We start from the raw sequence: 22,282 nt of genomic DNA, 5'->3' as shown, positions 1-22,282 counted from the left end.
CCTCAGCTAGGAGTGGGATTTTGTGTGACTTATCCATGCTGTCACACAGTGCCCTGCTGTGTCTGGAAAACAGTGTTTCCCTCCCATCCATAATCCCATGTGCTTGCTAGTGTTCTTCTGGGCCAAGTCCTCCATCCACACCAGCCATGTGCTTCTCCTCCACCCAGCCCATGGCAGCCTTCTTCCTCCTCTCCTCTCCTTTGGTCTCTCTTCCTCCCAAGATTCTCTCTGTCTCCCTTCTCCCTGGAACCCGAGCCATGCCTATCCCATTTGCTATGCCCAGGTGTGATGGCCTTTTATTGGTCACATAGGTTAAGGTCTTAGGCAGGTACAGGTTGGGCACAGAAACAGCAAGCAGAAATTAGCATCAAAATACATCACACCAACCTCCCACAGATTATAGTATAAACCATCACATCCACTTTATGCAGTGCTGGGATTAAGTCCAAGGTGTTGTTCAACTTGGTAGGTAGTATGTGCTTTTAATCCTAGCACTCAGGTGATAGATCTCTCAGTTTGGGGCCAGCCTGGTCTACATGGCATGTTTCACAACAGCCAAAGCTACATAATAGAGAGGCTGTCTAAAAAAAAAAAAAGGCCTGGTGTGGTGGCACATGTCTTTATTCCCAGCACCCAGGGGCAGGGGCAGGCAGATCTCTGAGTTTGAGGCCAGCCTGGTCTACACACAGAAACCCTATCTCAGGGAACCACGCCTCCCCCAAAATAAAATAAAAAAAACCAGGCCTTCATGCATGCTAGGTAAACGCTGTGCCAGCTGAGCTGTAGTCTCAGCTCACGCTGTCTTCCCTCCTACTGCACCACCCCCTTCCTCTCCTGTCCTCCTTCTCTTCTTCTATCAGCTGTGTAAGATGCTCGGAATTTGGAGCTCAAGTCAGCCTTCTTTTCCCGCAGCCAGCTTGTCAGTCCTGGGCTTTGTAGCCCCTTCACCTCTGACTCTTCATGGCGGGGTAAGGATTTCTCTGCAGTATGAAGGAGGCTTCATGGAGTGCTTTAGGGAAGTAGCTCATGAGCAAAAGCAAGCTGCGTTTTGGTTTTCCGTTTCCTGTCTGTAAAATCAAGGCAACATCACGACCATCTTCCGGAGTCTCGACAGGTCTGATGTTTGTAGGAAATTCTGAGAGCTGTAGAAAAGGATGAAGATGGGGAATGTGGAGCTTGAGCCTGCCGTGAAGATGGCGTAGAGTGCAGATAACAGCAGAGCAGTCAAGCGAGGTTAACAGCCAGGCGTCTGCAGAGATCCAGGACCTCTTAGGTTTGCCATGGCTATGAAGACTATCAGGCTTTCTTCTTCTGTGGAGAAGCTTATGTGGCTTCGTCGTCTGTACACCTAAAATACATATGGTAACGGGCCAGTATACGTTCCTGAGAATGCTGCTGCTGCAACTGATAACTTCAAAGTTATTTTGGAATAGTTATGATTTCATGTAGTTAATCCACATATTGCAGTGGTATTGGCATGTAACAAAATCGTTTACATGCATTAGGCTAAGAAGAGAAGATAGAATTTCAAAGCCATTTTGGTCTCTTAAACCACTGTCTTCTCTGACCCTGAGAGAGTGTTTTCCTCTGCATTGGGCCCTTTGGCCAGTGCCCATTTGCACCCCTTGTCACTCCATAATAAACTCTATCTTAACATTATGGGTGGAAGAGGGAAGCAGATTATATGCTGGGTGTGGCCACGCACTGCAGCCCCAATACTTGAGCAGTGTTGGGAGCAGACAACTGATAGGAATATACATCTTGGACCAAGATGGCTAACGGTGAGCATCTGGAGCTATGAGTCAGGACAAGATGGCTGACCCCCGATATCCAGGGAACCTGAGGAAAGCAGTGATAGATTCTGTTATAGAACTATTTAAAGCAGAGTGACACCTTTATATAGGTATCTATAGATGTGGCCTCGAGGTCAGAGGTGTGAACCCTTGCTTTTGCCTCCAGCAGTCTGCATGTGTGTCTATGTGTGCTATCACGTGCCTGGGTGTCTGTCAGCCTTCGCCTGGGGTCAATAAAGTGTGTCTTTTCTATTCATGAATTCTCATCTCTTCAACCCCCTGGCCTCCTGGCTTCCTGCTTTTGTGGTTTTGGAACTTAGAAGCTAGTCTAGCCTACATTTCTATTCCAGAGTAGCCAATGGATTGTATGCCAAAGCCCTGTTTCAACAAACACAATAAATACAAACAATCAAACACTGATAGATACGCGCACACCCTGCACAAGACGCTGCGTTCAGTCTACCTCTCCTCCAGGAACATGCCAGCTGTTTATCTGGATAGTGTGAAGAATTTCTGACCACAGGCTAGCCCTCATTTGATTCATGAGTGTAATGCAAGTAGCCCCAAATTTTTCTACATCATTTTCTTTGAAGGGGGCGTCTTAGTCACCATTCTGTTGCTGTGAAGAGACACCATGACCATGGCAACTTTTATGGAAGAAACGTTTAGGGCTGGAGAGATGACTCAGCCATTAAAGGCTAGGCTCACAACCAAAAATAAAGGAAACATTTAATTGGAGCTGGCTTACAGTTTCAGAGGTTTAGTCCATTATCATCATGGCAGGAAGCATGGCGGTGTGCAGGCAGACATGGTGCTAGAGTTCTACATCCAGTTCTGTAGGCAGCAGGAAGAGACACTGGCCTTGGCTTGGGCTTTTTTTTTTTTTTTTTTTTTTTAAGATTTATTATTTATACGGTCTGCATGTACACCTACATACCAGGTGGTTGCTGAGAATTGAACTCGGGGCCTTTGGAGGAACAGCCAGTGTTCTTAACCTCTGAGCCATCTCTCCAGCCCTTGGCTTGGGCTTTTAAAACGTCAAAGCCCACCCTCCCCCCCAAAAAAAACAAAACTTCAAAGCCCACTCCCAATGACACACTTCCTCCAGCAAAACCACACCTACTCCAACAAGGCCACACCTTCTAATGGTGCCACTCTTTATGGTCATGAGGGCGACCATTTTCATTCAAACCACCATGTTCCACTCCCTGGTCCGCATAGGCTTGTACCCATATCATTAGTCCAACTTTATGTCTTATCAGTCTGGACTCAGCTTAAAAGTTCAAAGTCTCTTCTGAGACTCATGCAATCTCTTAACTGTAATCCTCTGTAAAATCAGAATCCAAAAGCAGATTGCATACTTCCAATTTACAATGGGACAGAATAGACATCACTGTCCTAAAAGGGAAGAAAGGCAGCGTAGTGAGGCAGTGCTGGACTAAAACCAGACAAAGCCCAGCTGGACCAACTCCAAACTCTGCATCTCCATGTCTGATGTCAAATTGCGCTTCAGATCTCTAACTCCTTTCAGCTTTGTTGACTGCAGCACAGTTCTCTGTCTTGGACTAGCTCCACTCCCTGTTACTAGCTCTCCTCGGCAGGTATCCCAGGACTCTGGCAGCTCCGATATTTTGGGGTCTCCAAGGCAATCCGGCTTCACCTTCACAGCTTCACACAATGACCACTCTAGGATTCCAAGTGGGGACACCCCTCATAGTGCCTGGCCTCAGCAGCTTTCCTTGGCCAAAGATGGAGATTCCACAATTCCTCTCTTGTATTCTTGACTCTAAAACCAAAACCCCACGACCAAAGCTGCCAGCTTCTGCTGCTTGCTGGAGCTGGAACTCGGCCCCTTTGTTCAGTAACGTTTTCATTAGGTTTCTATTTTCGGTGGTTTCCTTTAATGCCCAAGCTTGGCTGTTCTGAAACTTGCCCCATAGACCTGGCTGGCTTTGAATTTAGATCTGCCAGTCTCTGCCTTCCAAGTGTTAGGATTAAAGGTATGCACCACCATGCCTGACCCTAAGCTTTTCTCTTTCTTTTTTTGTTTGTTTGTTTGTTTGTTTGTTTGGGTAGTTGTGGTGGTGGTTTTTGGTTGGTTGGTTGGTTGGTTGGTTTTGGTTTTTTGAGACAGGGTTTCTTTGTGCAGCCCTGGCTGTCCTGAACTCGCTTTGTAGACCAGGCCAGCTTCAAACTCACAGAGATCCGCCTGCCTCTGCCTCCCGAGTGCTGGGATTAAAAGCGTGCACCACCAATGACTCCTAAGCTTTTCTTTAATTCTTTCTCATAAATTGGTATCTAGCTGGGTGGGGTCTTGCTCTAAGGTCACCACTTTGCATCAAGTTTTCCTTTGATCTGTCTATATTTCTTGTGTTCCTTTTCTCGTCCAACTGTGTATTTTGTGGTTTTCCTTGCTCAGATTGCTCATTTTCGTCTTAGGTCTGCAAAAACTGGCTACTAATAGTAACAGTCACTGTGAGGTTGTTTAGAAACAGCCTCTGCTAAAGCTGTTAGTCCACAGCTCTTCAATGGGCAGAAAGCAGCCGCATTCTTCTTCAAATTATCACAAGAACAAGCGTTCTAGGCCACATGTTAACATTCCTCTCCTCTAAAACCTCTTGAGCAGAGCCCCCAGAGTTCACATCACACTCCGCACTACTGCCTTTCACTAGTATGGCCCAGTAAACCCCACCTAAAGAGTCCAAAGTCCCAAACTGCTCCATAGTCCTCCAGGCAAAAGCATGGTCTGTTTTATCACAGCAATAGCCTGGCACCAACTGCTGTCTTAGAGTTTCTGTTGCTGGGAAGAGACCACGTCGACTCTTACAAAGGAAAACTTCAATTGGGACTGGGTTCAGAAATTTAGCCCATTGTCATCATGGCAGGAAGTATGGCAGCATGCCGCAGAAATGGGGCTGCAGAGGCAGCTCAGAGGTACAGATCCACTGGCAGCAGGAAGACAGACACATTGGGCTTGGCTTGAGCTTTTGAAACCTCAACACCGACCTCCAGAGACACACGTCCTCCAACAAGGCCACACCTACTCCAACAAGGCCACACCTCCTAATAGTAACACTCCCTATGAATTTTTTTTTGGGGCGGGGGGATCATTTTTATTCAAACCACCACAGGGGGAAAGTGGACAATTAGCTACTTTTTTGTAGCAGAGTATCAGGAGACCATATTGTTTAGAATTCCCTCAATGGCTACGTTTTGAAGAGCTGCAAAGGTGTTTGGGAAAAATGCAAGTGTAGTTTTGGACAAGCTATTTAGGTTTTAACTCTTGAGTCCTGCCTGTGGGATGCTGTGGGACTGCAAATGTCTTCCTTTTAGTGTGGCCCAACTAGAAAGGGAACTGAAAACGGAACGAAGTGCATACATGACGTAAATGCGGGTCTCCTTGTGGGCTTGCACTTTAACAACTTTGGAAGCCTCTTGTACAAGGCAGCATTCCACTGTCTTTCAGTGCCATCTTTGAGAAGATCCCCTAGGTGAGGCACTGTAAACAACATGGGGATTATCAGCCACATTAAAAGAGAATAGGCAAATCACTGGGATAGTAGGCACAAGTCTCTGAAAATTCAGCGAGATTCTAATAGTGCCCCTGAGTAAACAAGGCATTGAGTGTGACGTCCAAGACCTGGTGGCCTCTGTCTTCAGCAGGTCCCATGCTGGAGAAGATGGAGAGTAGAATATATGACAGATAGATCATATCACACTTTTTTGTTTGTTTGTTATCTTTTTTGAGACAGGGTTTCTCTGTGTAGCCTTGGCTGTCCTGGACTCACTTTGTAAACCAGGCTGGCCTCGAACTCACAGAGATCCACCTGCCTCTGCCTCCCGAGTGCTGGGATTAAAGGAGTGCACCACCGCCGCCCGGTTTGGTTTGGTTTGCTTTGGTTTTGCTTGATGGGTTTTTGTTTGTTTGTTTGTTTTTGATGAGTCATTCAGTTCTCAACACCTATTTATAGTGTTTCTAGTAATACAACTTTTCCCACAGCAAGCATCTCATTCCTCCCCCTTTTTATGCAAAATTTTAAACTTTTTAAATCGCCTATTTTTACCCCACCCAGGAACCAATTTGGTATTTAAATTGATGATTTTTTGGCTTTGGCCAATGGTCAGTAGCAAAAAACATATCTTTATTCAAAAAGTAGCAATGTTTTTTGGTTTGCTTTTTGTTTTTTCTTTTGTTTTTTACAGGTTTTAGCCAGCAAACCAGCTGTGTGACAGCTGTTAACTTTAAAATGCAGCCAGAGGTGGAGACTCATATTGGCAAACGGTTGATGGGTGACAACTGGCAAGTTTGAAGCTAGCCTGGGTTACAAAGTAACAAGACCCTATGTCAGACAGTACAAACTTTCTCAGTGATGCAGGGAAGAATGTGTCCAGGGAAATACAATGTATGTAAGATGTGATAAAGTTGTGTATTAGGATTTAGACATGGTCCCTGCCTGCTTTGTTATTAGGGGAAGGTTTTCATTGTGAATAAGAGAAAGAAGCTATCCAGAGACATCTAAAAGAATCCAAAGCAGAGGAGGGGGAGAGAGAGGGGTGTAGGGGAGGAGAGAGAAAGACTTTAAAATATACAACTGCACTTGTGAGTAGAGACTCAGGGAGCCTGGAGGCTGATGAGCTTTGGTATGTTGATAGGCACCGCAGGTAGCCCTATGTCCCTTCTGCTGGAGAGGAGGGAAATGACTGGGGCAGATTGGAGTTGGTCTCACAGGTTCCTGAGGAACGCTGGCTTTGTGAAAACTGCCTGAAGTCCTGTGATCAGCCTGAGCTCAGTTCTGGACACGTGGACTTCCTGAGACCTAACAGTCCAATAATGGTGTTTTAAGCACAAACCTCTTTAAGTGTACTACTTAGTTAAAGGGGTTTTTAAACTGTTGTTTATTCTGGGGGCTTGGGGGGGACATGTAACACAAAGCATGTGTGGAAGTCAGGGGACAACTTACTTGCAGGGGTCAGATCTTTCCTTATGTTATGGAACCTGTGGTCATAATCTGTGCTACAGGACAAGTCTAGGTAGCTATCCTAAATAAGCCAATTAAAAAAGCCAAGTTACAAGAAGAATCAGGAAAAGGAGATTTATTTAATGACATCAGGAAGAGGAGAAAAGAGATCCAGCGAACACCCGAAGTCCATCTTGTGGATGCTGGGTTGTAATCCAAGTTTAAACAGAGGACCAAGGAGATGCACAACTTAGCATCTGGTCAGAGTGTGGTCCCGCCCACCACCAGCCCATCGTTGTCTGGACCTGGGTGAAATTCTCTCTCACACTCTCTTTGGAGGCCGTGTCTCTCCGTGTAGCTCTGGCTGTCCTGGAACTCACTGTGTAGACCAGGCTGGCTTCAAACTCACAGAGACCCTCCTGCCTCTGCTTCCCGTGGGCAGCAGATTAAAGATGTGAGCCAGCAGCCCTGGCTCTTTAGAGTGTCTTCATCTGCCAAACGGTTACACTCACTCCATGTTTTTCCTCAGGATTGAAGTCAGGCTCTCAGGCTTGGTGGCCCTTGAGCCATCTTGCTGATCCTTATCAACGGAATTCTAGCTTAATGAGACTAGTTGTGTGAGTACAGTGCCAGCCGCAGTGCAGGCTATCAGCATTTATGCCAAGTGCACTCACTGATAGAGTGAGATCTCAGCACTTTTTACTCCATCTTCGTGAGCTGATGGGTCTATTTCAAGTTGTGTCTACTGTGATTTTATACTTTCCTGTAGCTAACTGAAGGTTTCCAAAACCTTTATGTCATCAGTAGTTTGCTCAGCATTGTATCAGCTGCTCTAAATTAAAGGTGAGGATTATCAATTTGCTGCGTTTTTGCTGCACCTGTCCTGCTGGTCGTGCCATTTCTCACTGCTGCCCTTCCCTCGCCAGAACTTCCAGCTCAGTAGAACAGATTGTCCCCCCCTCCCACAGAAACACATGGCCTTACCCGCCTGGCAGCACTGAAAAGGCTCCTTTCAAACGGCCCCTCCAGAGCCTCTGTGACTTAGTGGTGTGTTTATTGCAGTAGGCCTTTCATCAGCGTCTTCATTAAGCCTGGTGGGATGGCGTGGAGCTCTTTGTTTGAGAGACTCCAGCGGTAGCTGTATCACAGCCGCTCATTTATATTAATCAGCATGCGGACTAGGGCTCGACTGGGCTGTGTGTGCCCAGCTGGTGGCCGAGGAGACTTCACCTTCAGTTTTTGGCCACAGTAACTGCTTCCTGTGTTCTGCAGAGGTCACTGCCCGAGTGAGGCTGCCAGCCTGGGTGCTCCAGTGGAGCACTGGGAACACAATCCACCTGGAACAGGACAATGAGTTTGAACCCAGTTTGTAAATGATAAAGAGCCTTACTGAACAGTAGATCGGTCTCTATGGGAGAACGCTTCTCTTTATCTGGGCCTCACAGCCTGAAAATCTTTCCATCTTTTACTTGGTCTCTAATGTGCCCTGTGTTTCACTTGTGCTAAGAAGAACTAAAGAGTGTTGCCCAATGCTCTGGGACCCTAAGCTTCTTCTATTTCCATTTCTTCTCTCTCTCTCTCTCTCTTTTTTTTTTTTTTTTAAGATTTCTTTATTTTATTTTCTGTATATGCCTGGTGCTCTTAGAGGCCAGAAGAGGATGTTGGATGCCTTGGAGCAGGAGTTGCAGATAGTTGTACATTGCCATGTGGGTGCTGGGAGCCAAACCTAGGTCCTCTGCAAGAGCCACAAGTCCTCTTAACCACCAAGCCCCCCTCATTATCTGTAATTCTGTATTTTTCTGATAATATAGATGGCCTGTATTTATGCTAAAATTATATTTGTTCTTCCTGAAAAATGTTTGAAAGCCAGGCCAATGTATAAGTTTAATCCCAGCACTCAGGAGCAGAAGCAGGTGGATCTCTGAACTTCGAGGCCAGCCTGGTCTACAAAGCAAGTTCAGGACAGCCAAGGCTACACAGAGAAACCCTGTCTCAGGAAAAAAATAATTTTTTTTTAATGTATATGACAATGAGAATTTACTGATTTTTTTTTTTTTTTGATTTTTTTGCTTTTTTTTTTTGAAACATAGCCAAAGCTAACCTTTAAATCCCCTGAAATGACCTTAAACTTGTGATGCCCTTGCTTCTCCTTCCAAGTGCAGGGGTTACATGTGTGCCACCTCACCTTACACACAGGCTCTTGGATGCTCGGCAAGCACCAAGCTAACCCCCAGCCTGGAAAATACACTCTTTCCCTAGAGTATTTTTGCCCCTGCTTCCATGTGTCAAGGGAGAGAATTGAGGAGTGCAGGAACTTGTGTGTGATTGATGCCATCAGCGTGGCAGATGTGCACACATGTTTCTTTTGCTAACAGCTGGGAAGAGTAAAGGCTGAGGCGTTCTGTTCATTTACCTCCTAAATAGACAATGGATTCCACGTCACTTTGTTATTCTGCATTGTCACGAATGTAGTAAAAACTGTCACTAAAAATAACCTTCCAGGGGCCAGCAAGATGGCTCAGTAGGTAAAGGTGCTTGTACACACCTTGTGACCTAAGTTTGGTCCCTTGAGCCCACGTGGGAGGAGAGAGCCCACTCCACAGAGTTTTCTTCTAGTTGCCACACAGGCTATAGTATGTGTCCACAAGCACTCACCGTAGACACACAATTAATTTTTAAATATTATTTTACAATGTTTATTGGTGTTTTGCCTGCATGTAAGTCTGCACCATATGCATGCCTGGGGCTGCAAAGGATGAAGGGGGTGTCAGATCCACTGGAGCTTGAGGTGTAGACAGCTGGGAGTTGCCATATAGGTGCCAGGAATCAAACTCCAGTCCTCTGGAAGAGCAGCTGGGGCTCTTTAACTACCCATCCATCTCTCCAGCCCACACAGCAACCCTCTCACATTAAGTTCACCTCCGTTACCTCACCACATCAGCTCCGCCTACTCAGCCTTACTCAAGCCACACTAGTTTACAATTATCTTTTCTCTTCCCTAAAGACTTAGTTATTTTTTGCTCCAGCTTTTAATTCAGACTGCTCCGGAACACTGGCTAAACATCCGTAGCATTCTTGAAGCCAGTCCATCTGTCAACTGCCGGCTGACAGGACGGCTGAATCACATTTATTGAGAACGGCGCAGACTACTTACTACCACTTACTGCTCTAGAGACTGTTGACTGACAATATTCTGTAAATCTGTAACTCATCTTAAAACCTCTTGGGGAATAGAAACAATATGCTGGCCCACTCACAAGGGAGGGGGAAAACTTATTATTTTACCAATTACAAAAGCAACATAATGAAAAGGGGAATATAATATGGATCTGTTTAAGCCGTTGTAAAGTTAGCCATTATAAACACGAGTGATTCAGAAAGGTTGGAAATTTTTAATTAAATGCTTTCCAGTCTCTATCATTTTTTACATTATAATTTTCCCTTGTTGTTTTTCCTTTCAGACTTCTTCTTTGTACATAGAAGCTAAATAGACTGACCTTGTTTTGTTTTTTAAATACCTATCATATTATTCTGTCTTATGAACAGCCTTTCTTCTTTACGAATATTTATAGATATCTTTGTGTAGCAATGCAAGGACCTTTTTTTCTGGGGAGGGAAGGCAATTGCTTTTCTCTTACCACTTTCTATTTTTCTCCATTTCTATTCTTTGACTTTTTATTGGTTATTTTTGAAGTTTCACATCATGTACCCCAATCGCACTTATCTCCCCATCCCTCTATCTCTACCCTCCACCCTTGCAACCTTCCCCCAAAAGAAAACAAAATATAAAAATAATTATTAAAAATTACCTTGCTGTATACAGGGGGACGTGGTCCCCCTCAGTCTCAGTCATAGAGGAGGAAAGTAAGGGGAAAATGTAAGGGAGGGAGGAATGGGAGGATACAAGGGATGGGATAACAGTTGAGATGTAATGTGAATAAATTAATAAAATATATTTTTAAAAAATTACCTTGCCGTGGAAGCTACAGTGTGTGACACTGTCCACACATCTTCACTTGCAAATGTTCATTGCAATGACTCGCTAGTCTGGCTAAAGGCCTCTGGCTTCTGCTGCACCATCAATATTGGATCCTCTCGAATGTCCTGTTGTTGCCCGTTGTCATAGAGATCCTGCACATTTGATCTGCAGGCCCAGCCCCTTCATGTACTCCAGCAGCTCACAGACGAGGTAGATGTTGAGTGGGTGAAATCAAGGCCCTCAGTCTGTGCCTGGGAGGTAGCTAAGTTATTCAGTCACACTCATGCCATCAAGGCCAGCTCTCCCATGCTGCCCAGGCAAGGGGTGGGGTCAGCTCTCCCTGGTGCTACAACCAGTGAGGGGCAGAGTCAGCTCTGCCTAGCCCTGGGACGTCAGCACGGCCCCAGGCCACAGCCCAGACCAGGGATGTCTGCATGGCTTTTGGTGGTAACATGGGCCACAGACATCAACGTAGACCCCTGCTGTTGCGGGACCATGGACCCACTCATGGCCCTCAGCAGCAGCACAGGACAAAACACCATGGCCTCAGGTGGCAGTGCAAGCTACTCACATCTAACTGGTCTTCACTGCCCTCCTGTTTCTAGTTCCATCTCTCTGCGTAGTGCACAAACCATGCCACTCATCGTTATCTGCCATCTCCCCATCACATACTCGCCCATCGTCCTGGCACTACCCACCGTTGCATGGTGGTAAGCGTGCCCCTTCTATGGTGGATGTCTTCTGTGCACGTGCCCGCCTCTGTGTGGCAGCGGGCGTGCCTCTGGGTCTCAATTTCTATTTTTTATGAAGCCTATTTATTATAGTTTTCAAGATTCAGAATTTAGCATTGTTTCTTTTGCTCTGGTTTGGTTTGGGTTTTTCTTGTGGTGCCCAGAGTTTTGTGCACACTGAGCAATCCCTCTGCTCCTTAGCTGCGTGCCCAGTCACAGCCATGCTCTCTTCAGTTGGCTCAGCTACAATTTTGTGCCAACTGTCTAGGTAGGCCATCAGTCATACTATTTTTCAATGGGACTGGTTTTATTATCGTTCTCCGTGCTGTAGAAACAAGAGAGGTGAATTAAAAACCTCACAGAGAAAGGAATCAGCAGAGATTCAATTAGATCTGGTGGCGTAGCCTGCCATCCCAGCTAATAAGGGATCTGAAGCAAAAAGGAGGATCAGGTTCAAGGCCTGACAGGGCTAGACTGAGCCCAGGACCAGCCCGGGCAACTTAATGAAACCCTTCCTCAAGATAATGTGAAAGGAAGGCTTGCACATAGCTCAGTGCTAACGGGTCTAACACAAACAAGGCCCTGGGTCAGTCCTCAGTAGCACCAAAAGAGAAAAGAAGAAAACCATCCCAGGGGGATAAGGACCATGATAAGCCGATAGATTAAAAAAAAATATAGCGTAAGGGAATAAAATGAACAAGGATGCTACCAGTAGGAGGAGATTGCCTGGAGCCCCTACCCTAGAAAACGAAGTCCAGGCAGCTAAGGACTGCGGCGAATGGAAGAAGTCCTCCTCAGGGCAGAGCCCACCCCACAAGTGGGTCTCCACTGTGAAGTGGCCGTCCCTGAGATGGAACGCATACAGCATTGTATAAGCTTAGCCGTCGTATTTATATTTTAGGAGTAAGAGAGAGAGAGGAGGGAGAGAGAGAATATATGAGCGTTTAAATTAAAACATGCCGTGCATTTGAGAGAAAGCGAGGAGATGTATGGGAGGAGCCAGAGGGAGGAAAAGAAAGAAGGCAGGATGTATTATAATTTCAAAAGATACAGAAGTATAATTTAAACTCTAAGAAATGTATAGTGTAAGTTTTGAAATATATGTAATAATAATATGAGATGTTCCATCCAAGTTTGTAAATAAAAGATTTTCAGGTTTATGAGCTGTAACAGTTTAAATCAGCAAAGTCCCCAAGCATCTTCGACACACTTGGTCTTTGCCTGAAGACATTATTTTGGGACATTCCAGAAGTGCGGCCTAGCTAAAGGAAGCAGGTGATTTGATTAGATCCTTGGGGGTCTCTTTTTCACTGGCTGCTCCCTGACTATGGTGATACAAATGCTGTCTTCTGCCACGTGCTCCCACAGCCATGGTTTTCTTAAACCAGGATGAACTAGACCTCTGAAACCTCGAGTCCAGGCCACCCTCTCCTTCCTGAAGCTGTTTCTGTCAAGTCTTTTGCTTCACGGCAATACAGAAGTCACAAGTGTCTTGCCTAATTATAAATGCTGAGATTTGTGGGCTTTGTTTTTGGGGTGTTTTGGGGCTTGTTTGTGTTGTGGTGTCATGGTCCTCACTAGGTTCTCCTGGGTGCTGTTCTCTTCACTAGGTTCTCCTGGGTGCTGTTGTCTTCACTAGGTTCTCCTGGGTGTTGTTGTCTTCACTAGCTTTTTTTTTTTTTTTTTTTTTTAATTACATACAGACAACACCCTCATATAAAATCACATATCTCTCTCTCTCTCTCTCTCACGCACGCACACACACGCACACGCACGCGCACACGCACACATACTGTATATGTAGCAGTCAGAGGACAACTTGTGGGAGTCATTGACTTTCTTTCCACCACATGGGTGAGTCTCAGGGACTGAAGTCGCTGTCAGCTTGGTAGCAAGGACCTTTATGTACGGAGCCAATCTTGCCAGTTCTTCAGCGCTTTTGATGACTTCATTTATTTCCCAGGAATCTTAAGTCGGGGCCGGAGACATGGCGCAGTGGTTAGAGCACTTGTTAGAGTACTTGTTATTCTTGCTGAGAAGCTGGATTTGGTTCCCAACACCCACGTGAGGCAGCTGTGAGCTGCTTGTAACAGCAGTCCCACGGGACCCTCTTCTGTCCTCCGTGGATACCTGTGAATACGTGGTGCGTATATAAACAAGCAGGTATCACACATACAGACAAATATATTTTAAAGAGTCTGAGCCAGGTATGCCTACAATTCCAGCACTCCAAAGGCAGAGGTAGGCAGATCTTTATAAGTTCAATGCCAGCCTAGCTTATGTAGAGAGTTCCAGTTGGCACTGCCAGTGTCTAAATAAATAAATAAGTTAGAAAAGAAAACAAACAAATGTTAAATCAATTTACTTCATTATTAATGAGTTCTATATAAATATTTGCAGTATTAAAGATGGATGAAAATTAAATCTATCCTTCTTTTTTTGTTTGTTTGTTTTGGTTTGATTTGGTTTGCTTTGGTTTTTCGAGACAGGGTTTCTCTGTGTAGCCTTGGCTGTCCTGGACTCTCACTTTGTAGACTAGGCTGGCCTCAAACTCAGAGCAATCCACCTGCCTCTGCCTCCTGAGTGCTGGGATTAAAGGCGTGCACCTTCTTTGATAGGATTATTTAAATTAGCATTCTAGGCTCTGAGAAAGCATTTATACGTACAGTGTACCGCTTAGCATGGACTACAGTGAACTCCTTTAGGCTGTGTCTGTGCCTCGTTGATACCCCTTCCTCCATTTATTTCTCCTTCCCAGTTGCCATAGCTGCAGAGGTAGGTGTATGTCCAGGTACAGCCACTTATCAGCACAGGTCATTTATAAACTATGAACATACTAACAGAAAAAGGGCCAGAACAAAACGTTTTTGTTGCTTCTGCCTCGTCTGGAATTTCAGGGGGTAAAGGAAGCCTGGGTTATCCAGGGCCAGATCAGCTGTTAAAAGTTCACGCCGTCATTTTGACATCTCACATTGGACTTTCTCTTTGAAAATCCCTCTTCACATTACCAGAGCTGGTCTCCGAGCCCCAACTGCCTCAAACCCATAACATCGCTGAGTGAGTGACTGATCTGTATTATGTGTCCAGCCATCAGACAGATCTTGGGATGCTGCTTGTGTAAACTGTAACCCAGTCTGATGCTGTGCGGTCAGTTACAGTCTTTCATAGACCTATCAGCGATACTCAATCCTTCTGGATTTGGGAGTAGGGCTTATCTGATACTTTCGGGGAAAAAAAACATCCATTCATTTTTCTCTCTTCCCCACTTACATAACTCCACACATCTGGTACCATTGTAGGATCATTGTCCTTCCCGCTCCTCTGTAGCTTGTGTTGCTGTAATATTCCCTAAATATTTAGTTACTTAGAGGGAAATGTGATTTGAAGAAGGAAGGGAAAAAAAACTATGGGTCTTACAAATTAGCTCATGTGCAGAGCTAGGGAAAAAATTGCCTTTAATCATCAAAATTTCCATATTGTCAATGAATGCAGTGTGAATAGAGGTAAATGTTGATGTGTTAAAAATTTAAAGCAAGTCCTTCTTCAAATCGATGTCACTTGCCTCTAAGAACAAGCATATTAAACACAAGGTGCCTGATTAAAGTATCTTCATGCTCCAGTGTGTATCCCTTGGCTTCCTTCGGTTACAGCAATGATAAAAGCTGGAAAAAAAATCCTTGAACTGAGTCAGAACTGAGCTAAACTTTAGGAAACCAAGAGTAGAGCTAAATACAGTGTAGGAAGCTAAATACAGTGAGGACTGTGAGAGAGCAGGGGCTGCTTCGAGGAACTCTCCTTTGCAAGGGCTGCGTCGAACACTACCAATTATCTGGCTTTGTGTAAACAATCACACAGACCATTTCTTGTTTTCTGCGTGTTTCACATTGTGAAACAAATTTAACACTTGATTTTGCTTGGTTGTTATTTTTTTTAACTACTTCTGTCAAAAATTTCAGTGTTTATGGTATATTTGACCCAGGGGTCCTATGCCAAATATGTCCATAGTGTATCTTTCATTGTTATTGGTTTAATAGAGCCCCAGACTTTGTAGGCCCCAAGACCGTAGCACAACTGACTCCATGGTGGTAGCACCATTTAGGCTGTAGAACTCAAGATATAGACAGTACCACCTGCCAAAATCAAAACAAAAGTCTAATTTACCAAAATTCATAGTTAACTGAAAGTCTCTAAACATACTAACTTTGCATTTTGGCTTCTGTAATTCTACTTCGGGCTAAATTTTCTTGTTAACGAAAATATGTCAACCCAGAACATGGTTTTTGTGCTTAAAAGCTCACCCTGAAGAAGGCTTGGGTCTACACTGGGATCCCAAACCCCCAGGGTAGTCGCCAGCCAGCTAATAAAGACAAAACCAAGCCCCAGAAGTCTTCTCTGGTGAGTACCCTACATCAGTTGGGTTTTTCTGCGACAGGGTCTTTGTATGTAGTCTTGGCTGTTTTGGAATTTGCTCTGTGGACCAAGCTGGCCTTAAACTCATGGAGATCTGCCTAGCTTTGCATGGGGAGGGCTGTGATTTTAAAAAGTATACTGCCACATCCGGCTCTATAGAGTATTTTAAGAACAATAGAACAAGCACATTTGAATTTCTTACTGCTGTTTGTTCTTTCTGTATTAAGTATGAAAATTAGCAGTGTAATAGCTCCCAGAATAGGAGTACTGGAAAGGTATCCACTTGACAGAAATAAACATGCAGAAAATAAATTGAGTTAATAGTTCATTCATCATCTGAGATTTAAAATTATATCCAAAATGGTTGTTACTGGATTTTCATGTAGATTGGTGAAATGCTAAGCTTATAAGATTTTCTTTTTGCTTGAATTATGACTAAAAAACTTTTTTTTTTATCACAGCTTTAATATCCAGGTGGGCAATCCATTTGCCAGAATCTCTGAGTGTAACTCTGTTTTTTTTTTTCTGCCAAACACAAATCCTGCATTGTGACTACATGGAGCTACACCTTTGAATTAATCTTTCAGTTTTGTTTTTCTCCTTGTCTTTTTAGGTCGTGGAACTTTTAGCAAGTGCTCTTATGGACTTGGTGCAAGGCGTGTACCAGGAAAACTCTGCTTCGGCCAAGGTACAGAACTGCAGACTTGTGACGTGTTACGGGTAAAGGCCGCACTGCAGCATGAGAGCGGAGAGCAAACATTTCATTCTTGTTTTGTGTTTCAACTTTGTGGGATTTTTCATTTTCCTTCTTTTGTGTATGTATGGGGTTTTTTGTTTTGTTTTGTTTCTTCTTTTTTGTATTAGCATTCTGGCTACAAATTCATGGGCATACGCTCAGTACATAGCAGCTTTAGCCAATTAAAGCAACCTCTGCTCCTCTGGGTGGAATCACAGTCTGTTCAGTCTGCAGCAGCCGGCGGACACCAGGGCACTGCTGGCTGGCAGGTAGCGCAGTCAGAGGGGCTGCTGGCAGCAAGGACCGCTTACGGCTGCGCCAGCTTCTCCCCAGAGAAAGAGGGCTCTGTGAGACAGTGAGCACCACAAGGCTGTCAGGAAGGGCGGGCACAGGACTGAAATGCCTTTCACATCCAAGGTCCAGAGCTTTACTGCAGTTATTAGTCTCCGCCATGGAAGCTAGGACAGCTGCACAGCTGGATTGTTTTGATTAATTTTATAGGTTTAGAATTAGGGCTTTTTGACTCATTTAACAGGTCATCTCAAGAAAGGTTAGGTTTTATTTCCTTAAAGTGCACTTAACTTCATTTCAGTGGGGGATTAGCTAGAAAGTGCACGCTCCATTGCCCGCCGCCGCCGCCTTCCGTGACATCTCCTGTGAGAAGGGACTCCTCTCAATGTCTCATTAGCCTAACTTCCCTAACTCCTGCATTAGCAAGATTTCACTCATTGAGAATCAATGCATGTGTGTGCATCCTCAGCATTAACACATCCACTTGAAAAGCAGAAAGGCCAATTTTACCAAAAGTGAAACGTACGGCCTGAGCAGCTTAGATAAAAAAGAAATTTTAATCTGAAGTATAGCGCAGGAACTCTGGAAGGTTGCAACAGGGGTTAGTGAAATGTGAAGAATTCTGCTAGCATTTGATTCGGGGAACCATGGTCCCCAAGAGGCATATGTGACCTCACAGAAGTAGCACAGTGGTATGTGGGGACCTCACAAGATGAAGACCACAGTGAACCCTGTTTGCAAGATTTTTCAGAGGCGAGAGTGGTTCTCTCTCTCTCTCTGCCTGGCGATTTGTATCTCATGGTGGAAGGGTGGTGATTTATGACCTGGCACTACTCACCCAGAGTTCCCTTGCGCATAATGTGACGATGATAGCAGCTAAGCGCGTGACATTGTAAATGATTTACCTGCTTGTCAGTTGATTCACAGAAGTCCGCGGGGGGAGGAGGGGGTGGTGCTCCCATTTTGAGATATGAAAATGGTGGTTTAGAAAGGATTGGATGATTTCTCAAGGTTCTACAACTTACTGGGATTCTAACTTAAAACCCTATGATCTTACTTTCTTATTCTACTCCCACTGTACCTTAACAACCTGTGATTTGATGGCTTCCATTGGCCATACCTAAGGTCTCACTATGTAATTACCGCAGTGCGCAGCTGATGCAGCTGAGGCCGTGTCCTCCCGGAGTGTCGCTGAGGGACTCGGCTCACTCCCACAGAAGGCACTCACGAGTTTTGCTTTTGAGGGTGTTTATTTGTTGAGACAAGACACCACGCAAGTTTGGCTGGACTCAGATAAAGCTTGCCATGTGTTCAAGGCTAGCCTGGGCTACATAAGAACATCTGGGCCTGAGATACTGAGACTGTTTCAAAAAACAAAAGCCAGCAAGCACACACACACCGTGTAATCCTCCTGCCTCTGCCTTCCTTAGCCTTCCCTTTCCCACCCCAAGATCATAGGTATAAGCACCACCTGCTTCAGCGCTTGAGGTGAACGTGGTGTTGTTGCTGTGGTCTCTCAGTTTGTCCACTCTTCCTATTTGTGCCCTTAATACCCCACTTCACTAACCATGTGTGAGCATCTGTGAAGGGCTCTGTCAGACCGCCTAATAGCAACGAGAATTATCACACAGGTTCTGCAGTTTCATTGTTCCCCTCACCTGAGATAGGGTCACATTTGTGGATGGTCTCACTGGATAGAAGAAAATCTTACAGTTCAGAGCTGGTAAGTAGCGTCAAAGTTTAATGTCTACAACTTTTTCATTAATATGCCTGAGGGTTAGATTTGAATTCAAGAGTTTTTAAAATTAGATTCCAAGTCCTATGCAATTTTTAAAATATATAATCTGTTTGGAAAAAGAAAGGGAGAAACAACCAAGACTCTGAAGGGATACTGATGTAATGGGAGAGCCACTGAGCACACACCATTTGCCGATTTTCCCATTAGTTAATACATTTCCTTCCCTTAAAAGAATACATAGCAATGCTTTGTCCATCCGCCCTCCCACCTCCCCACACAAGGCCCTTTAAAGCACTTGAGTCTTTCCAAAGCAGTTCAGATTCGGAATATAGCTAAACCATTTGAAGATCAGTCATTTTTCAATCATGGAAACAAATAGTCCTAGTGGACCACAGCAGCATTGGTACTGCCTCCATTTGCACCCCAGGTACAGCTGAAGTTAACCACATTTTCCTCCCTAACCAGAACCTGCCTCTACCCCTTCCTGAGTGTGCTTGCAGTTACAGTGAAAGAAATCACTTCAGAGGCAGAGAGAGATCACAGCACACTCATTCACATGTATGCATGCATGTGCGCGCGCGCACACACATGCACGAGCACGCACATGCCAAGCTGGCATGATTGAGAGTTGCCACAAGCAGAGGTCCCTGCTGTGGCCTCTGTTGCCCAGCTCTGAAGCACACAGAAGAATTGCTTTGAGGGTCGGTCAAGTAGGCTGCAAACCATCTCGTCTCTGCAGGGATAAGAGACTACAGCAGCGCTCCGTCTTCTCCATGTCACATTAATGCAGTGATGGAGAGTTGGGAGTGGCAACTTAGCTCTGTGTGCAGTGGTGTCTATCGGGCTGGTGGGTGCATTAAGGAGAGAGAATTGGAACTGAATGCTTTGTAAATCACTTTCTTCAGAAGTTCATACCTAATTTCCGTAAAGCAGTGAAACACACACAACCCAAATCACTAGTATTTAACAGATTTCAGGTAAACTGTGATCATGAAAACATGCGAAATAATTTAGAAGATTGATCCTTTGTTCCACTCATCAAAAAATGTTTCTTCCTTATAATAAAATTAGCTCTTGGGCTTTTTAAAAATGTGCATCAGAAAAATAAATTTCACCATATTTTTCTATAATACCTAATTAAAGAAGCCAATTACAAGCAAGATGTAGTACATACCTTTAATGCTAGCATTTGGGAGGCAGAAGTCTGCCTGGTCTACAAAGTTCTAGGCCAAACAGGGCTGCATAGTAAGACCTTGTCTCAGAAAAATAAAGTAAAAAAGATGGGCTGGAGAGATGGCCCAATGGTTAAGAGCCTCTGCAGTTCTTTCAGAGGACCTGGGTTCGATTGCTAGCACCCACATTAGGCATCTCACAACATCTCACAATCTGAGGGCCCCTGGCTGCTAGGGACACCTAACTGCATGTTTTACACATGACATAAACTCAGGTGGACATGTATACATGTACACAAATACACAGTGCTTGCCTGGAATGTCCCCAGGCCCTACTTACATTCCCAAAAGCTCCCTCCCACACACAGACCCTGTGTCTCACTACCAAAGACATGAATATTTTGCATGTCTGTGTGTGTGTGTGTGTGTGTGTGTGTGTGTGTGTGTGTGTGTGTGTGTGCACACGTGCGCTTTGTATATACAATAGTATAAATATAATAATAAAATTAGAGAAGAGGTCGTGAATGGGTACACGGGAGGAGTTGGGTAGAGGACACGGAGAGGTGGAAATGATGTAAATACAGGACCCATGTGTAAAATTCTCAAAAAATTACACTAATAAAAGGACATGGTTGCTGTCCTTCAAAAGCCTGCTTGTGAAGTTGGCCGTGGGCTGCCAGTGGGATCTTGGATTTTAGAAACTCTCTCCCCCTCTGAGATAAAAACAGTTCACAGTGCCTATGCTACTTCTTAAGTTGGCATGGTTTATGCTGAAACACCTGTTTTCTGGGAATCTGGAAATTTTTTTGCGTTCTAGGCAGAGTGCCTATAGGAGCAGCCCCAATAAAACTCTGAGCCTGAGTCTCCAGCAACTCTGACCACATTTCATGCACTGTGGAGTGCTGAGCATGCCCTGTGGCTCAGTGGGGGAGTACTGCGCATGCCCTGTGGCTCTGCGGGGTGCTCCCTTGAGAGCCTGAGCTTGGCTTCTTCTTCAGCCACTGAGACTCCTTCCCTTTACTGCTTTTCTTTTGTGTACTCTCACTCACTTGTATGCATGCGTGTGTGCATGTGTGTAAAGGTCTAACTGTTTAGCCTGGCTGTCCTGAAACTCACTATGTAAACTAGGATGGCCTTGAACTCACAAAGATTCACCTGTCTCGGCCTCTGCTGTGCTGTGATTACAGGCATGTGCCAGCATACCTGGCCATTAGACTTTTTTTTTTTTAAACTGTGATTTGACCCTCTGCTCTCTACAGTGAGTCATCCAAATATCATCAGACCTCAGGGATGAGAACTGGAGAGAGATAGCCCCGTGATTTGGGACACTGAGAGCCCCTCCAGAGGACTCAGGTTCGATTCCCAGTATGCACATGGAGGCTCATAGCCATCTGTGATGCCTGTCACAGGGAATCCAGTGCCCTCTTCTGGTCTCCACCAGCACTGCAGTGCTTTGTAAATACATGCCTCTAACTCAAGTTGTAACCCAGAAAAGAACAGACACGGCTCCCCTATCTTCATGCTCATGTTGGCTTGGCCCCATAGCCCCAAAATAAGAGGATTTAATCTAATTCCCTGGAGGAAGAGCTGCTTAATTAATAGTCACTGAAGTTGTGGAGATCCAGTCTGGCTTTTCTAAGCAGAGTTCATACTTTACATATTTAGTCATAGATTTTGTGGGGCAAGATACGTCATATTCTTTTTTTTTTTTTTTTTTGTCTCATGTTTATACTTGTCTTCCTTTGACTCTTAGGCAGCTTTTGAGTCAAATAGAAAAATAAGGTAATTGAGTCTACTAGACATTGTAGGTGCTCTGCCTGCCTCAGCTCTGTGCCACTGTCTAAAACACGATAGCAAGATAATTGTGCCCTCGGTGGGGAAATCAGAAAAGCCTTCAGAGAGAATCTACTATTTGAGACAGACACCAAAGGGTCGAAAGAAATGTGCAGAAATGGAAGGCAGTCTGGGTAGAGCACTGACTTGATGAAAGGAAACATTTAAGATCAGAAAGAAATAGTTTTGTTTTTGTTTTGTTTTTGTTTTTGTTTTGTTTTTGGTTTTTTGGTTTTTTTGTTGTTGTTGTTTTGTTTTTGTTTTTTTGGTTTTTCAAGACAGGGTCTCTCTCTGTGTTAGCCTTGGCTGCCTTGGACTCGCTTTGTAGACCAGGCTGGCCTCGAACTCACAGTGATCCACCTGCCTCTGCCTCCCGTGCTGGGATTAAAGGCGTGCGCCACCACACCCAGCCTAAGAAATGTTTCTTTCTGTCAGGTAACAATAAAGGATTAGTGAAAAATGACACTGCAGCCAAGCCCAGTGGCGCACACCTTGAATCCCAGCACTCCAGAGGCAGAAGCAGGTAGATCGTTTAAGTTTGAGGCCAGCCAGGGCTACACAGTGAGACTGTCTTAAAACAAAACAAAACAAAATCAAAACCAAACAAACAAAAAACTTTATAGGGCTGGTTGTCGAGAATG

The 22,282-nt window shown here is 44.7% G+C and overlaps 1 protein-coding gene across 1 annotated transcript in view; it reads left to right on the top strand.

Annotated features, from left to right (window-relative positions):
- Positions 1-22,282, top strand: part of Pdss2 (decaprenyl diphosphate synthase subunit 2) — a 242,005-nt gene that overhangs the window by 141,911 nt on the left and 77,812 nt on the right. The window contains exon 4 of the mRNA XM_051164164.1: positions 16,485-16,559. Within this exon, the coding sequence (XP_051020121.1) occupies positions 16,485-16,559 (75 nt within the window). The remainder of the gene's footprint in view (positions 1-16,484; positions 16,560-22,282) is intronic.

Source organism: Acomys russatus, chromosome 21 (genome assembly GCF_903995435.1).
Source record: "Acomys russatus chromosome 21, mAcoRus1.1, whole genome shotgun sequence".
Classification (NCBI taxonomy): Eukaryota; Metazoa; Chordata; class Mammalia; order Rodentia; family Muridae; genus Acomys; species Acomys russatus.
This window is presented reverse-complemented; position numbering and strand designations above follow the sequence as displayed.